Source organism: Gambusia affinis, linkage group LG22 (genome assembly GCF_019740435.1).
Source record: "Gambusia affinis linkage group LG22, SWU_Gaff_1.0, whole genome shotgun sequence".
Classification (NCBI taxonomy): domain Eukaryota; kingdom Metazoa; phylum Chordata; class Actinopteri; order Cyprinodontiformes; family Poeciliidae; genus Gambusia; species Gambusia affinis.
This window is the reverse complement of record NC_057889.1, coordinates 11007808-11024444: the sequence shown is the minus strand read 5'-3', so window position 1 is coordinate 11024444 and position 16637 is coordinate 11007808. Positions and strand designations below refer to the sequence as shown.

Below are 16637 nucleotides of genomic sequence, written 5' to 3'. Positions count from 1 at the left end.
TCGTCTATTTTGGAGATGGTTCACTCGGTGGTATAAAGAATGTAATCAAAAAAAGATAATAGCTAAAGACTTAAGGACCCAAGGTTCAGACTAGCAGCTTTCACCGAGAATATAAAATGCATTAAAGATAAAGACGTAAAACAGTTTGAATAAAACAAGAAAAATTAGTTGATGTGAAATAAGGGACAAGAAGTCCTGTTTGCAGCTTGTGACATTACAAGTTACTGCTTAATTTAAGTCTCAATTAAAAGCTTTTGTGCCTTGAACTCAAAATGAAACACAGTGGTGGCAACTTCAATAGGAATTGGGAAGCTGGTCAGAACTGGTGGGAAGATTACCACAGAGACATCAGAGGAAGGCTAAATGAACCCTGAGACGGACAGCAAAAGGCTTAATGCAGAAGTGAAGAACAATAACCCTAAACATGCAGTGACAGCTGCAAGGGGATGTTCAAAATCTGATTATATCTATGTGTTAGCATTCCTCGGGCACTTATATTTGCTCAATAATAATAACAACAATTATAATAATAGTAATGTAATTTTTTTTTATTACTTAAAAAACGTTTTTGAAATTATGTTCAGAGGGAGTGCTCTTCGTGCAGTTTCCTCTCTGTGAAGGCACGCGGGCTTCGCTGACTCTGCCTGTGATTGTTGTGTCGCCGGCCAGGAGAAAGTTGCTCTCGCAGTCTCTTCGCTTTGTTTTGCTTCATCACCACACACAGCTATGGCGGAGAACCAGGAGGAGAAGCTTTACAAGGCGGAGTACGCTAAAAGCGGCCGCGCGTCTTGCAAGAAATGCAAAGATAGCATCGCTAAAGACTCGCTGAGGATGGCCATCATGGTTCAGGTGAGATGGTGACGTCTGCTGTTGATTTATCCAAGAAATCTCCCTTGTGGGGCAGCTAACTAAATGCATACTGGCTTATAACTGATTTGGCTTATTGTGGACACATGGAGTCATTGTATACTAGATAGAAAGCTGGAAAATGACGATGAAAAAGTGGTTTCTGTTCAGCTCAGTGAGGCCCTAGTTAGCATTTAAATGGCTGACATTGTGTGCTAAGTTGTTGCTCACAAAGAACCGCTCAGCTTTCCTTTACATTTGTTGTCTTGTACGTCCCTGGACGACTCAAAAGGTATATATCAGTAAATTGGCACAGAATAATATAGTTTAGACTGAATCTACAGCTCCTTCAAACAGTACACACTGCTGCACCTCCCCATGGAGAAATAATTATTTTGAGAGTCTAAAACCTGCTTATGAGGCTTCTTAAAGTCAGCCTCCTGATTCATGGCCCATGGAGCAGCTCCAGTGTTGCAGTCATTCTCCTTTTTAACTCTAAAAGGTAATTATTTAGTTCAGGTTTAATTAGTGAGTCAGTGCTTTCAGCAAAAGTCAGCAGTTCCACCAGTTTTATCACCTAATTGACGCTGACAATGTTACTGAATGAGCATTAATCAAAAAATGTATAAAATGTTTTATTTTTTTTTCTCCTCATCCTCTGACTTTGCAGGATCAATCAGATAAAAAAGCATAGCCATTTCTGACTAGAAATTGTTAACTTTGTTTTTCATTTGATAGATTTATTTACATCATTGACAGCGTAAACAAAGATGATCACTTCTTATTCGAAAAACTAAAAATATTTGAATCTCCTTAGATAGTCTTTTCTTTTTCATTTCTAAGCAAATTAGTTGCCTTCTGTTTTGATTTACTAAAACTATTGGCAGAAATAGTTTACATAAGGCAGAAATAAAATATTTTGTCAAAATCGGAGAAAATAGTTGAATTATTCTAGATTTATTTAAATTCATAAACATGTCAAAAAATATAATCCTCCAGTTGTATAACCTTAAATTAAGATATAAAAAGTGTAAAAAATAATTTTGTTACAATTTTGTCTAAATAATTGCTTATTATTTCAGTTACACATTCAAAATATGACTACGTTTTATTTATTCAACTTTTCTAGTTTTCAAATAATACAATAAGGACCATTTAAATCTTTTAGAGGAGCAAAAACTTCAAGTGATTGTGATTGCATCTCCTCGCTGAAACGTTCACATGATTATGTGACACACACCCCATATCTAATGTTTGCTGTTGCTTCGTTGTAAACCTTCTGTGGACGTTGTGACGTTCGTCCTGCAGTCGCCCATGTTTGACGGGAAGGTCCCCCACTGGCACCACTTCTCCTGCTTCTGGCTGCGAGCGGCGGCTCAGTCCACGGCCGACATTGCCGGATTTTCCGATCTGCGCTGGGAGGACCAGGAGAAGGTGAAAAAAGCCATCGAGAGCGGCGGAGCTGTCGGAATAGGTCAGTGCTCGGTTCGTGAAGACGCTGGCTCGTCTGTTCTTCTAAGCGAACCTAATTAAGCTGTCTGGTTTAAATGGCTTGTAAAAGGTCTTGTTAAGTCAACAGTGTGTGTGTTTTGTATTTTTTTTAGCGGTCACAGTGTAAAGTGGGAAAACAAACATCTGATGATTAGTTTATGATGATTGGCTTTTCCCATTTATTGTTCTAAATATATTGCTGGATTAAGTTAATTAATTTTTGACATATTTGTCATTTTTGCAGGAAAGGGTAGCCAGAAGAGTGCAGCTAAAGGAGAGAAGACTCTGAATGATTTTGCGGTGGAATATGCCAAGTCGAACCGCAGCACATGCAAAGGCTGCGAGCAGAAAATAGAAAAGGTTTGCACCAATCTTGCACCCACTGGACAGTAACTAAATCTAGTTGCTTTGCAGAGATTTTTGTTTTTTTCACACGTCTGGCATCTTCTGGACTCTCGTTCAGGACCAGATTCGTGTGTCCAAGAAGACAGTGGACCCAGAGAAGCCTCAGCTGGGCCTGATTGACCGCTGGTACCACACGGCGTGCTTCGTGTCCCGCAGGGAGGAGCTGGTGTTTAGACCCGAATACAGCGCCGCCCAGCTGAAGGGATTCAACGCCATGCGTGCAGAAGACCAGGAAGAGCTGAAGAAGAGGCTGCCTGCTGTCAAATCTGAAGGGTGAGAGGAAAAACAGAACAAACAGGTTCCTAAACAGTCTGGGTAAAGCCTGGGATTAAAGTACTTTCCAGGCCTGGAGAATAAATATGGAGAATATAGCTGCAACTATACATTATTTTAGTAACGGATTTTCTATCAGTTATTCAAATGAAAAATTGGCACGTTTTTTTCACACTATATTAGAAACACATTACAAGCAGGAGTCGCGTTAACCGAATATATTCCGTATTTGACTGTTTTTTGGGGGGGTTTTTTTGTTTTTTTTAATCGATGGAAAAATCTGAAGCCTATCTGTCATTTTGACAGATTACAAATTCACACCCCTGACTATACTTGGTGCAGATGCACGGACACTTTCAACTGTCCACACAGAATGCATCGAGGAGGTAACACCTCTGACATGGACACTGAACTACATGCAGCTGACCGGAGCTGACGGCACGTTGAAGAGTAATGAGGAGGATGCTGTGGAGCACATCTGGTTAAAAAGCACATTCCAAACTCTGTCTGAAGTGGCGCGTTTAACATGACTAAAGTACATGTAGAACGAGTTGGAGAATGCTATGTTCGGTATGTACAGAACAGAACATTCTTCTCTATGTACAGAATACATAACATTCTGCTCTCTAAAAACACTCAGAACTTTTCTTTCCTCCACTGTTTTCACCGGATTTGTGGGGAAGGAAGCCTGTGAGGAGTTTTTCAGGGCTTTCTGCAACAGCAGGAATTACCGTAATAATCCTATATTGGCTGAAAAGTGCAACATCTTCCCTTTAAAAAAACTGTTGGAATTTTTCAAACAGCTCAAAATATTGCAGAGTAACGGTAATGCGAAGCTGACTTGTAGAAATGTGTTGTAAAGTCTTATAATATGTCAGGTTTACTTCAGGCATGGGGCTTTAATTAAAATTAGTCAGGTTGGATCAGGCAAAAAAAAAAAATCAAACCGGACGGAGTCCATAAACATTGGACTCGATTTGGTTTGATTTTTTAATTTTTTTGATTCTATTCTAAACTGTAGGGCAGATTTCTCCTCCCAGTACGGACCAGGAGAAAGTTCTTTAATATTTGGAATTTTTTCTTGGAGAAATAGACAGTAATATTTACAGGTTCAGTGTTGTTGTGGATCACTGGTTCGACCTGGTGTTTCTTTCTTCTCCTCTGTTGTGCTGGTTCAACTCCTCTCTGTCGCGCAACGTCCTGCAGCACAAGAAAATAGCCTTGAAAGTGTCTCTGAAAGCCGTCATGGTGTACGCGTACAGGAACGGGTTGACGGCAGAGTTGGCGTGCGACAGGATGATGGCGGCGAGCAGCAGTTCGAACGGCACGGGGCAGCGCGGGCAGAGCAGCAGGAAGCAGTTGATGACGTGAAGAGGGATCCAGCAGACGGTGAAGAGAAAAAGAACCAGGAAAAGAGACGTGGCCATCTTCATCTCCCGCCGCATGCTGGCCGCCGCTCGGCTCTGGCCCTCGGCGCGGCTCCGCTGCTCCATTCCGATCCGTCGCACTTGCTGTTTGACCGTGATGAAGATCTGGGCGTAGATGAGGAACATGATGACGAGGGGAGCCAGCACGCAGGCAAAGAAGTTGAAATAGACCATGTAGGTCATGTCCACCACCAGCACAAAGAAGCAGTAGCTGGAATCGGGCGGCGTCTTGTGCCAGCCCATGAGAGGCACAAGCCCGATGAGGAAGGCCAGCAACCATGTGGCGAGGATCACCAGGACGGCGTTGCGAGGCGTCATCAGGACATGGTAGCGGAAGGGCATGAAGATGGCGACGTAGCGCTCCACAGCCACCGCCAGGAGGCTGAAGATGGAGCTCTGCGTGAACATGATCAAAACGCTGAGCATGAGGAGGCACAGGTAGAGGTTGTAACGCGGTAAGCCGGTGTCTGTCAGGATGGCACAGGGGATGGCGATCATGCCCACACAGATGTCTGCGACTGCGAGCGACACTAGGAAGTAGTTGGTGACGGTGCGTAACTTGCGGTTGAGACCCACTGCGGCGCAGACCAGCAAATTACCCAGAGTAGACAAAAGGGCGATGATGAGCTCAGCCGTCATGTACGGCACGTTGGGGGAAATGACAACGTCAGCAGGTGGACGGGATGGAGACGGGGAAACGGAAAACAATGAGACGTTTAGTGGATCTCCATGAGATGAGTTGGTGCTTTGTTTGAGATCGTGGAGGAACAAAGGAGCCGTTGGGTCCTCCATCATTCTCCTAACAAGACAAATTACACCAGTCAATCAAAGTCAAATTTTATTTGTGAAAACAAATAAGCTGTGTCTTATAAAAGTATTGTCATAACAAAGATTAGAAGGCCATCAGTGTGAAGCAGAAGGAAAGAATACCTGATTGTTTTTACAACTAATCTGCAAAATATGGCGTCTATTTGTATTCATTCTCTGAGTCGATACTTTGTAGTATCACATTTCGCTTCAGTTGCAGCTGTAAGGCATTTAGCGTACGCTAACGCTTTCACCAGCTTTTTACAATAAGACATTGAAGTTTTTGTCCATATTTATTTATACAACAGTTGAACTTTAATCAGGTTGGATGGAGATCAAATTTGCAAAACTGTTCTTAATCTCCTGTAGCTCCATCCACCTCCCATCGTTCAGCTTTTCTGTCCCAGCTGAAGAAAACCATCCCAAAACTAGAGTTAATCAGTCGATCTACTGGGTTCAGGTGTTTAATGTCGAAACTAGAAAGCCTACTGATGACTCATGACCTCTGACATTGATTTGTTGCTCTGGAACTACTTTGGGGTTTAAAAGTTAAAGTAACAAAATACAAATGTATGCCACATTTTTTCAGATTTTATATGTAAAAAGTTTATTTTAGCATTTTTCTTTTGCTTCACAGTTATTTACTACTTTGTGATGGTTTGTTGAAAAAGTTTGTGGTAGTAACATGACAAAATGTGGAAATACTTTTGCGAAGTATTATAAAACAAAATTCTTTTCACTTTTTACTTTTCAACTTTGACGTAAATCAGACAATTTCATATGCTTTTCTAACACTAGGGGACATTTGGTTGGATCCAAAAATTGGAATAATCTTTCAATTAATTTTCCGATACATTTAAAACTGTTTCTACCAAAATAATTTTTTTCTTTCTCACCTCAGTCATTGTAACAATATTAATTATTTGAAAACTATATTTAAAAAAAGTTACATAAAATGCAGAACTGAAATTTAATGTGGAAACATCAGATAAACGTTCTAAATGTATATATAAAATTTATTGTCAAAAATAAGGGAACTTAACTTCTCTTATTTATAAGTTTTGGAATAAAGATGATGGAATTTAAAATATCAAGTAGGAATAAAATGATTAAATAAATGAGAAAAATAAGAAGGGAACAAACATAAATAATATAAAACAAAACATACACTAAAAATAAGACTGAAGTTAAAGTGAATTTGCTTTAGAAAAATTCAGTCAGTTGTAATTTAAAAACTCCTCACCTTGAACTTGACTTCTCAACTTGAGGAACCAACAGAAGGACTTTTTTCAGAAGAACTGAAAGGTTTGAAGGACTTGAGGGGGAAACAAATCAAATAAATTGGACCAAATTAAAAAAACAAAACATGAAAACACCAAGAAAACAAACCTAAAATGCAATAATGGCCAATTAAATAACTGGAATCTCAGCTTTTTGTGGTTGGTATCCTTGTAAAACTTGTCATTACATTAAAGTGTAATTATGTTTAATAATATGAGGCATTGCAGCTGTATGGTTACTCACCGGTTCATAATGTGTCGTTTAGGATTGTTGGAGCATCATTTGTCTCACCCAGACAACAGCCGTCTTCTGTATGAACAGATCTGCAAGATTCAGATTTAAATAGCTTCTTTCTTTACTCCTCCTGTCATCTGTTGTCCGATCACGGAGGTTTTTTGTCTTGTTTTTTCCTAAAGTGGAAATAAATCAGAGTAAGGACGCTCCTGACGGGCGGTCATTAACGCTGCGTTAATGGTCTCTCTGGGACGGTAATTTTTCCTGTCCGGACATCATCAGCGACGCCAGGGATGGTGCAGACGTGCACCAGCTTGCGTTTGGATGCATGTCCGTTAACCAATGGGGCCCTAATGAACTAGTTTTAATGAATAAAGGTGTCAGATTCAGGCTTGTTTGGTTCTCACCTTTGTTGTGTTCTGTCCCACTGCGCCTCATTTAGGAAGTTGATGATGATGTTTTCTGACCTTTTCCTTCGTCCTTTCTGAGCTCTGAAAATCCGCCAAAGTTTGCGACTGAAGTTGGGTTCGTTTCCACAGGAAGCGTAAAGCGGATGAGGTGGATGGAGCATCAAAGAAGCAGAAGAAAGAGGAAGAGGAGGAGAAGAAGAAGCTTGAGGAGCAATTGAAGGTCCTTTTGTTTGCTTCTTTATACATAAAGTAACGTTTAGAGATCTTTGGCCTTGATAAACTGGTTTGGGTAATGCACATCATGTCTGCATATGTAAACAGAATCAAAGCCAGCTGATTTGGGGGATTAAAGACAAGCTGAAGAAACATTGCTCAGTCAACGACATGAAGGAGCTGCTGATTGCAAACGGCCAGGATGTTCCCTCTGGAGAGTCCAACGTAAGAGATTTTTAAAAAAAGTTAAAAATCCTGTTCTGTGGGTAAAACTACACATTTTGTGTACAGATGGTAAATGTGCATAAAATTCATAAAATATAATATAATCTTTCGTAGCAGTATCTATAACTCAATCAACCGGTAATTTGCATTTAGGTCTACTGTATCTTTCATTTGACATGACATGTTTTAGGTTTGTTTTTCAAGAATTACTGGCATAAATCCACATTTATTCAAAAATTAGATAAAGGCACTTTCATGATTATTTTTGGCCTTCAAACATTCCTACACCAGAATCTTGGTGTTTGCATTGACTCTTTCATTTTTAATTTAATTAATTTTTTTTATTACTTTTGCTCAAAAAATGAGTTAATGTGAGATTCACAATCTCAGCTTTAAAGAGTTGTGTAACGTATTTACACAAATGTTGACAGATTTCATAAGTCAACTTATAATAGGCTTTAGTTGGTGCTGATCTTAGTTGGTACAGATTTTTAAAAAAGAACTTTGAAGCAACTTTTGATAAGGTAATTATTTTGTTCTCAAATTTGTAGAATGTTGTTTTAAAAAAATGCAGGAGTTGGTATGAAATTAAAAGTACAGAACTTTAAAGGGGCAAAAGGTTGTTTTGAAAAATTTGAATTTATTTTAAGGGTTTCTGTTTAAGTTTCTGTAGTTTGTAAAAATGAAGGCCAGATTTAACGCATGTGTTTTCAAAACAGTTGAAATGGTTAGAAATAGAAATTTTTTTTTATGTAAATGTCAGTGTTTTGTGATTTCCTAGAGTCTAAAGAGAATGTTGTCTCCACCCAGGTGCTGGACAGCCTGGCGGACGGCATGGCCTTCGGTGCTCTGGAATCCTGTAAGGAGTGCAAGGGCCAGCTGGTGTTTAAAGGAGATTTGTATTACTGTTCTGGAGACATTTCAGCCTGGACAAAGTGTGTGTTCAAAACCAAAGTTCCTTCACGTAAAGACTTTATCATCCCTAAGGTGGGTCACTATTTGTTATTAGCATTCGGAAAGTGAAAAACACACTTACTTTGGATTATTATTTCTATTTTATTTGGCCATTTCACATGTCATTTCAGGAGTTCCACGAAGTTCCTTTTCTTAAGAAATTTAAATTCAAGGGTCAGGACAGGGTTTACCCCAAGGAGGCTCCCTCTCAAACTCTGAAACCAGCAAAAACCGAAACCCTGGCGAGCGCTTCCAGTGCTCCCAGTGAGCGACTGCTGGAAGCAGCACCTTCAGGTCAGGGAACACTGAACATTTGTTTTAGGACACTATGGACACCTGATTTTAAATATCTAATGTCCGCTCATCTATTGTGGCATGAAAAAGTTTTCACAGCTCTTTGAACCTTCTCATATTTTGTGTTTAATGAGTATTTTTATAATGTAGGCGAACGCAAACGATCTGTGAAGTGGAATGAAATGATGCATGGTGTTCAATTTTGAGAAAGAAACTGTTGCTAAATACAGACACAAAGTTGCTACTTTGCACACCGACTGGCTCCACTTAAGGATGACCAACAGCGCCCTCTTCTGGGTGGCGGCCAAACTATAACACAAACAAAGGTCTAAGCAGACATTAATCGATTGGAACTGATTTTATTCCAATAAACCATTAATCAACAAATAATCATAAGACAATTAATTGTTTGCAATCCTAATTTAGATTAAGGTTGCATTTGTTAGAATGGTCTACTCAAATCCTGGACCTGAAACACATTTAGTATTGGTGCCAAGCGTTAGCCACTCTGACTGAGCTTGAGCAAATTTTCTCTTCTGGGTTTACAGCTCTGGCACAACAACAGACTTTATTCATTCAAATGCATCCCAAGCTTTTGAGGTTTTAAACACCACATATCCTTCAATTTCCACTTCAGTTCCTTTTGCAAAGCAATGTGATGAAGCTAGGATTTATTTTGTTTTTTTTTCATTCAAATAAATTTATCCTGTTCAAATGGATTCTATTTTGGAATCAAAGAGTGAGTTTTGGAAATTGTTTTTTACCTTTTATTAAATAGACAAACCTCTGACTGGTATGAAGCTGCTGGCTGTCGGCAAGTTATCTAAAAACAAAGACGATCTGAAGGCAGCTGTGGAGGAACTGGGTGGAAAAATTACCGGCACTGCCAATAAGGCCTCTCTCTGTCTCAGCTCTAAGAGTGAGTAACAACCTACCTTGGCCTGTGACAATTGGAATGTCATTTTTAATGGGATATTGTTTTTTTTGTAACCATCTTTTCAGAGGAGGTGGAGAAGATGGGTAAAAAGATGGAGGAAGTGAGAGACGCAGGCGTGCGAGTCGTCTCAGAGAATTTCCTCACAGACATCAAGTCATCGGGTAAAGCTCTTCAGGAGCTGGTGTCTCTTCACGCCATCTCTCCCTGGGGCGCAGAGATTAAGGCTGAACCTCAGGCTCCAGCTGCAACATCCAAATCTGGAGCTCTGTCTGCTAAGAGCACCGGCAGGGTAAAGGAGGAAGAAGGTAAACTCTGCTAGTGGCAGTAATTATTAGTGGTGTAAGTGCTAAAAGAGGGTCATTAAGTGAAGTTGTCAACATACAGGTGGTAGTAAGACCAAGAAGATGAAACTGACAGTCAAAGGCGGAGCTGCTGTGGATCCAGACTCGGGTAGATATAAAATTCCCAGACTATAATTGTAATCTTTGTCTTTTGTCGTATTTTCCCCTAACTTTAATGGGTGTTTTTGCAGGTCTTGAAAACAGTGCCCATGTCCTGGAACAGAATGGGAAGATGTACAGTGCTACTTTGGGTCTTGTGGATATCGTCAGAGGCACAAACTCTTACTATAAGCTGCAGCTGCTGGAGGATGATGTACAAAAAAGGTAACATCCCTTTGTTGTAGTGTAATATTCACACAATAGTTTCTTATGCTGCTTCTCAGGTTGTTATTTCCCTTCGACCACTTTAACCCATGTGTCCTTCTGCTATGTGTTTTCTAGATACTGGGTTTTCAGGTCTTGGGGCAGAGTGGGCACCACCATCGGAGGCAACAAGTTGGACAAATTCCACGACAAGAACTCTGCACTGGATAATTTCCTTGTGGTTTATAAGGAAAAGACTGGAAATGATTGGGGTACCCCCAACTTCACTAAATATCCCAACAAGTTCTACCCTCTGGAGATTGACTATGGACAGGTACCAACAGACCCACACACCTTAAAAACAAACCTTCCAGTGCAGTTTGAGGTTTTTTGTTTTGCAATGCTTTCTTTTCAGGATGAGGAAGCTGTGAGACGGCTGACGGCCTCTGCTGGCACTAAGTCTAAGCTGGACAAACCAGTTCAGGATCTGATCAAGATGATCTTTGATGTAGAGAGCATGAAGAAGGCCATGGTTGAGTTTGAGGTAATCCTTCTTTTAAAATGTGAGATGTTAGATTTTTTTTTTTTTTGTCCTTTTTCTTTGCAGTTTTGTTCTAAGTAGTAAATATTAATTGCTGAGGCTTTTTTATTTTTGTATTTTTTGTCTGTACTGCAAATTTAATATGCTGTTTTAGTTTTACAATTAGCGAGGTCTTTTTGTTCTTGTCCTGTTTACAGATTGATCTGCAGAAGATGCCACTTGGCAAGCTGAGTAAGAGACAAATCCAGAGTGCCTATGCTCTTCTGACGGAAGTACAGCAGGTTGGTAACAGTAAAAATTTGATGTTCTTGCTATATCTGGGTAATATGGCAATAATATCAAGACTTTTTCTTTTAAATTGAAATTACAATTACATTTTCCAGCAGATTTTCACCAGTTTTGTGCAGTTTTGTTAGTGAAGTTTGCTTTAGAGCAAAGAACAGACGAGCACAAAATATGCCTTGTATAAAACTGACTTAGGCTGTTAAATAGCAAAAATATAGGAATAATGGAAATGATTTGACAGTATCCTGATGCTACTAAAATATGTCAGTTGTTCATTAATATTTTTGCGTAGAAAAAAGAAGTTGTAGCATGTTTCATATGCTACATAAATGTGAAGAACCCAAAAAATGTTTTCACACAAACTTAATACTCTCGCTACAAAACATCTTTAATAAAACAGCATCCTTATTTTACATAGGTTTTTTTTTTATGATTGAGCAGTTTGCTTCCTCCCTGTTTTGTTATGTCTTGCTGATCATTCAGGTCACAGCATGCAGCTTCGGTTCATCGTGTTCATCCAATGAAAGAAAACTGCAGTGACCAATATAGTCTGTCACTGTTGGTTCATTCGAAACGTTATGCAAAAGTTTTAAAAGGTTTTTTTTCCTAAGAAAAGGCAGATTCATTAAGATAACATGTCGTCATAAACAAATTGGGTTTCTCTTTTCACTTGGGTTTTGTTGTATTTATGAATTTTTCACCAGGCAGAAATCATAGGGCCCCATCTTCTAGACAGTGCCGCAGTCTTTTTGCTTTGGCAGACTGTCAGCATCTTCTGATAGTTATATCAGCCGTCCTTAAGTAGTCTTGATTACATCGTAGACGTTCCACCTAAATGCAAGCTTAAACCTGTATCATTTGCTGCCAGCAGTGAGCCCCTCTACACGACAGACTATAACAAACTTTACAACTTCTCTGCACTGTCCTTTAAAAAAGTCTTGTACTGCATGACTCTTTGCAGACATATATCTTCTTATTAGGCAATGTTGATCTGTTGTTTCATTTATTGTCAGATTTTGCGTCTGTTACTATTATGATTGTTATTAACTGTTAATAGCTAATAACTATTATATTGTTATTGTTATTATAGGCTGTGTCAGACAGCGTACCTGAGGCACAGATACTGGATCTCTCCAATCGCTTCTACACCCTCATTCCTCATGACTTCGGCATGAAGAAACCTCCTCTCCTCAACAACCTGGATTACATTCAGGTGAAAATTTTGTCCCACTCACAACAATCTACTTCTCTTTAAATTTCTCTGATAAGAGCAGTTCTGAATTCGGGAGCAAATGGTCATTTCACACTCTGCAGGCTAAAGTTGAGATGTTGGACAACCTGCTGGACATCGAGGTCGCCTACAGCTTGCTGAGAGGAGGAGCTCAGGACAACGAGCACGATCCAATTGACATCAACTATGAGAAACTCAAAACTAAGATCGAGGTAAGAGGCGAAACATTTTCTTATTTATTTCCCGTTGTCCGAGAAAGGTGCGTAACATGCTTGATAATCCACAGGTTGTTGACAAGACCACGCAGGAGGCTGAGATCATAATGCAATACGTTAAGAACACCCACGCGGCTACACACAACACCTACACCCTGGAAGTGCAAGACGTACGTCACTATTACACGTTTGTTTATAAAATCTGTATAAGTTACTTGGTTTCTTCAAGTAGACTTCTTTTAGTGTAATAAATTTGAGCTCACAATGTTATCTCCTCTTAAGATCTTCAAAGTTGCACGAGAAGGAGAGCACCAACGCTACCGTCCATTCGAGGAGCTACACAATCGACAGCTACTGTGGCACGGCTCTCGCGCCACAAACTATGCTGGTATTCTGTCTCAGGGTCTCCGCATTGCACCTCCAGAGGCCCCAGTGGTGAGTGTCCTGTATGCTAAGAAGGTGTTCTTTGTCGCAGGGCTTTGTTGTTTTCAAATTCTAATACTTTCCACTTGAACGTTTCAGACTGGCTACATGTTCGGCAAAGGTGTGTACTTTGCTGACATGGTGTCCAAGAGTGCAAACTACTGTCACACCTCTCAGTCAGACCCTGTGGGACTCATTCTGCTGGCAGAGGTCGCTCTAGGCAACATGTGAGTGGCAACTTTATGTATGTATTTAGTTTAAAAACAGCTGATGTTTGTATAAGTGAACACAATCCTTTGTGTCACAAACACAGGCATGAACTGAAGAAAGCCTCTCACATTACAAAATTACCAAAGGGAAAGCACAGTGTTAAAGGTAAGAACCTTCACTATTGCTTCATCAAATATTAGCTTGATCATGTGATGCACACTTTTTGTCCATCCCTAACAAAAATACATTTGGAAGAGTGGATAATAGAAATGGGTCACTGTGTCATATTATATATATATATTTTTTTTTGTTAATAAAATTAGATTTTAGCATGCTCCTCAAAACAGACTGGAAATCTTCTTCTCTTATGCTTTTATATAGTTGTTCGGCATTCCACAAATTATGTCACTGGTGGTTTTCTTAAAGCCAATTATTTATTGATATTTTTTCCTCCATTGAATCAATGTTTTTAAATTAAAAAATATGACTTTTCAGAAATTTTTAGTGGGGTTGTTCTGCTCTGTCCAAATATTAGTTTATGTTAAGGCCTTTTGTACATTGTTACTCAGGGTGTCAATTCTTGCGGAGAGTACTGTAAATATTATAAAGGTCCTATATTTAGGTTGTATTGAAGATTAAATTTTTTGTTTCATTTGTGTTTTTAATTTTTTTACTTTGTCTTTCTATATTTCCAGGTTTGGGTAGAACCGCTCCTGATCCAAATGCTTCTGCCACATTGAACGGGGTGCAAGTGCCTCTGGGAAAAGGAGTCAATACTAACATTGATGACACAAGTCTACTGTACAACGAGTATCCTTTTTTTATCACTATACCTGTGAACATAAAGGTCATTTTGAGAAATAACCCTTTAATTTTCTTGCTTTGCCAGTTTTCTTTCTGCTGTCACTATGATTCCTTTTTTTCAGCTTCTGAACACAAAAAGAGCAACGTCATTATTAAAGTGCAACTAATTCCCCTCTGAAAAAAATAAACCCTCACATGGCAAAGTTTGAGAAATTCCTGCAAACTGGGTGGAGTCAAAAGACGGTTGAGAGTGGGAATGAGCGGAGGGGAGAGTGGGGTTGTGGTCAGGACTAATAAAAAAATGGAAAAAGCCAAAAATAATTCTACATCGTAATTTATGCAATATTCTTTTTTTAACATGACAAATATATTGGATATGATAAAATGCATTGGACTGTATTGTACATCTCGTTTTCCTTAACCACTGCTCCTCCAGGTACATTGTTTATGATGTGGCTCAGATAAACTTGAAGTATCTCCTGAAGATCAGGTTTAACTACCAGACATCTCTGTGGTGAAAAGAATCTTGTCTGGACCCTTTAAGGAAAAAGAAAAAGACCACTGTTGCAGCTACATGCATTGGCTTCATTTTCTGCGGCAGATTGCATATAGAGGAGTGAAGCTACACTATGCCCTAATCCATGTGAAATCGTTTTACTTTTCATCAGGTTGTGTAGCTTGTAGCGCTGGGCATCAACAGTTAGTTCATGTGTAGTGCACATGGTGGTGCAGGAAAAGGACTAGTGATAAACCATGTTCATCAGGAGTTGATCGTATTTGATCCTGAACATTAAACTTAATAAATAACACCTACTTCATGTGTAAAAGCCGTTTTGAGCTGTGTTCATGCACACTACACACATGCATACCTGTGGTTAGGTTTTTTTTTCTGAACTAGACTCCTGCATTTTGTAGACTGCCAGTTTTAACGGTTGATATGTACATATTTGGTTTGTTCTTTCTATCATGCTGTTTTCCCCCTTTAAAGGTCCCACTTTTCTTGCTTACCTCCATGGCAATAAAACAAGCTGCATCCTAAAATATTTGTCACTTTAGTTTCTTTTCCTGATCGCAAAAACAACTTCTATTCTTCTACAAGGTCTCGTAGCTCATGTGATGATCCAGGACTTGGTTGAATTTAAACCATGTGGTAATTATATCCAGATATTTAAGTTTAATTCCTGTTTTGCATAATCAACCTCACACAAACTGGTTTGTTTTTCATGCATACCTTATTAAAGTCCCTTGCCAACTTGTTCATGTTCCTTTAACCTTTTCTTGTGTTGCTATATTGAAACTGCAAATTAGATTGCAATTTTATGCTTATCACAAGCTAGCATATAACTCTGCAGTGGAAGAATACATGGAAAAGTGAGGTCTACATCTATATTCTCCCCTTTCAAGTAATTTTTTCAGAGAACCAACTTTTGCTGTTGTTACAGCTGCAAGACTTTTGCGGTATGATTCTTAAACAAACCTGAAGAATGAAATTTCTGCCCATTCCTCATAAATTAGGTTAATCTCAAATCAGATTAGATGGAGGGCAACTGAACAGGATTATAAAATGAAAATATTTTGATTAAAACCTCTCACCTAAGGTAATGGATTGTCACTGTACTGGACAGTGTACCTTCAACTGTCTGAAGTTTTTTGCATCGTTTTGTTTCCTGCATTTCTCTACATTTAGCTTGAACCAACATTCCAAAGAATTCATCCCCGTAGAATGTTTTTATTCTCATGTTTCACATTGTATGCGGTTTGTGGGATCTGCAACCTGTGGCAGGCTTCAGGATTTCTGCAGTTGCTCTGATTTGGTGTTGAACTGAGCAGTGTTTTTAAATATAAATCTTATAAAAATCAAGTTTTAAAAATATTTCTGCGGTTTAACTTAAGCTAAGAATGTCTGTATGTACATTAAATTATCTATTTATTTTTTTTGTACTTAGTTTGCTTTTAGTTTTTAAGTTTGACATGTTCAAATAATTTTTTTTTTTATGTATTGGGGGGCTTTATTAGCTGCAAGCCAAGAACAGGAGTAAGACTGGTTTGTTAACCACTGAAAAACAATGCCAGGTACTTACAAAACTATATGAAGTTTCTTTTGTTGTTTTGCAAAGCAAAATTTAATTAATTCTAAAGAAGCAAGGCTCCAAATAAAAAAATTATTAATTTTTCACATGGGGACTATGTATATTTGAGTTGTGAAGGCAATTTGCTAATGAATCTGATACAATAGAAGTAAACACAAATACTCCTGTTTTTTTGTGGAGGGGGCTGAAGATAATGTGAAAAACATGATTTTCCTCCCACTTGACAGTTATGCATCACTTGGTTTTCCCAATAACATTGAGGTTTATGCTTGTAATAATGCAAAATGTGAAAAAGTTAACCATCCCTCATTAGATATGATCTGAGCGGATGCCATCTGACATTAAGACATGCACTTCATTACCTGTACAATCTCATTCAATAAAAATGACTTGTCTG

At 38.9% G+C, this 16637-nt stretch overlaps 2 protein-coding genes across 2 annotated transcripts; one reads left to right on the top strand and one right to left on the bottom strand.

Moving 5' to 3' along the window:
• The first annotated feature begins 588 nt into the window (after positions 1-588).
• parp1 (poly (ADP-ribose) polymerase 1) lies at positions 589-15191 on the top strand. The gene is made up of 23 exons (XM_044106582.1): positions 589-849; positions 2155-2320; positions 2582-2697; positions 2801-3015; positions 7304-7394; positions 7496-7612; positions 8423-8599; positions 8698-8860; positions 9639-9779; positions 9863-10102; positions 10182-10247; positions 10330-10462; positions 10580-10775; positions 10857-10985; positions 11180-11263; positions 12358-12480; positions 12582-12710; positions 12785-12883; positions 12996-13148; positions 13236-13363; positions 13450-13511; positions 14042-14156; positions 14587-15191. Exons 1-23 carry the CDS (start codon positions 727-729, stop codon positions 14666-14668), a joined length of 3048 nt encoding a protein of 1015 aa, XP_043962517.1. The 5' UTR covers positions 589-726; the 3' UTR covers positions 14669-15191.
• On the bottom strand, positions 4129-7291 carry LOC122825292 (adenosine receptor A1-like). Its single transcript, XM_044106583.1, has 3 exons — positions 6774-7291; positions 6493-6564; positions 4129-5241 (listed from the first exon to the last, which is right to left on the bottom strand). Exons 1-3 carry the CDS (start codon positions 6779-6781, stop codon positions 4143-4145), a joined length of 1179 nt encoding a protein of 392 aa, XP_043962518.1. The 5' UTR covers positions 6782-7291; the 3' UTR covers positions 4129-4142.
• Positions 15192-16637: the final 1446 nt, after the last annotated feature.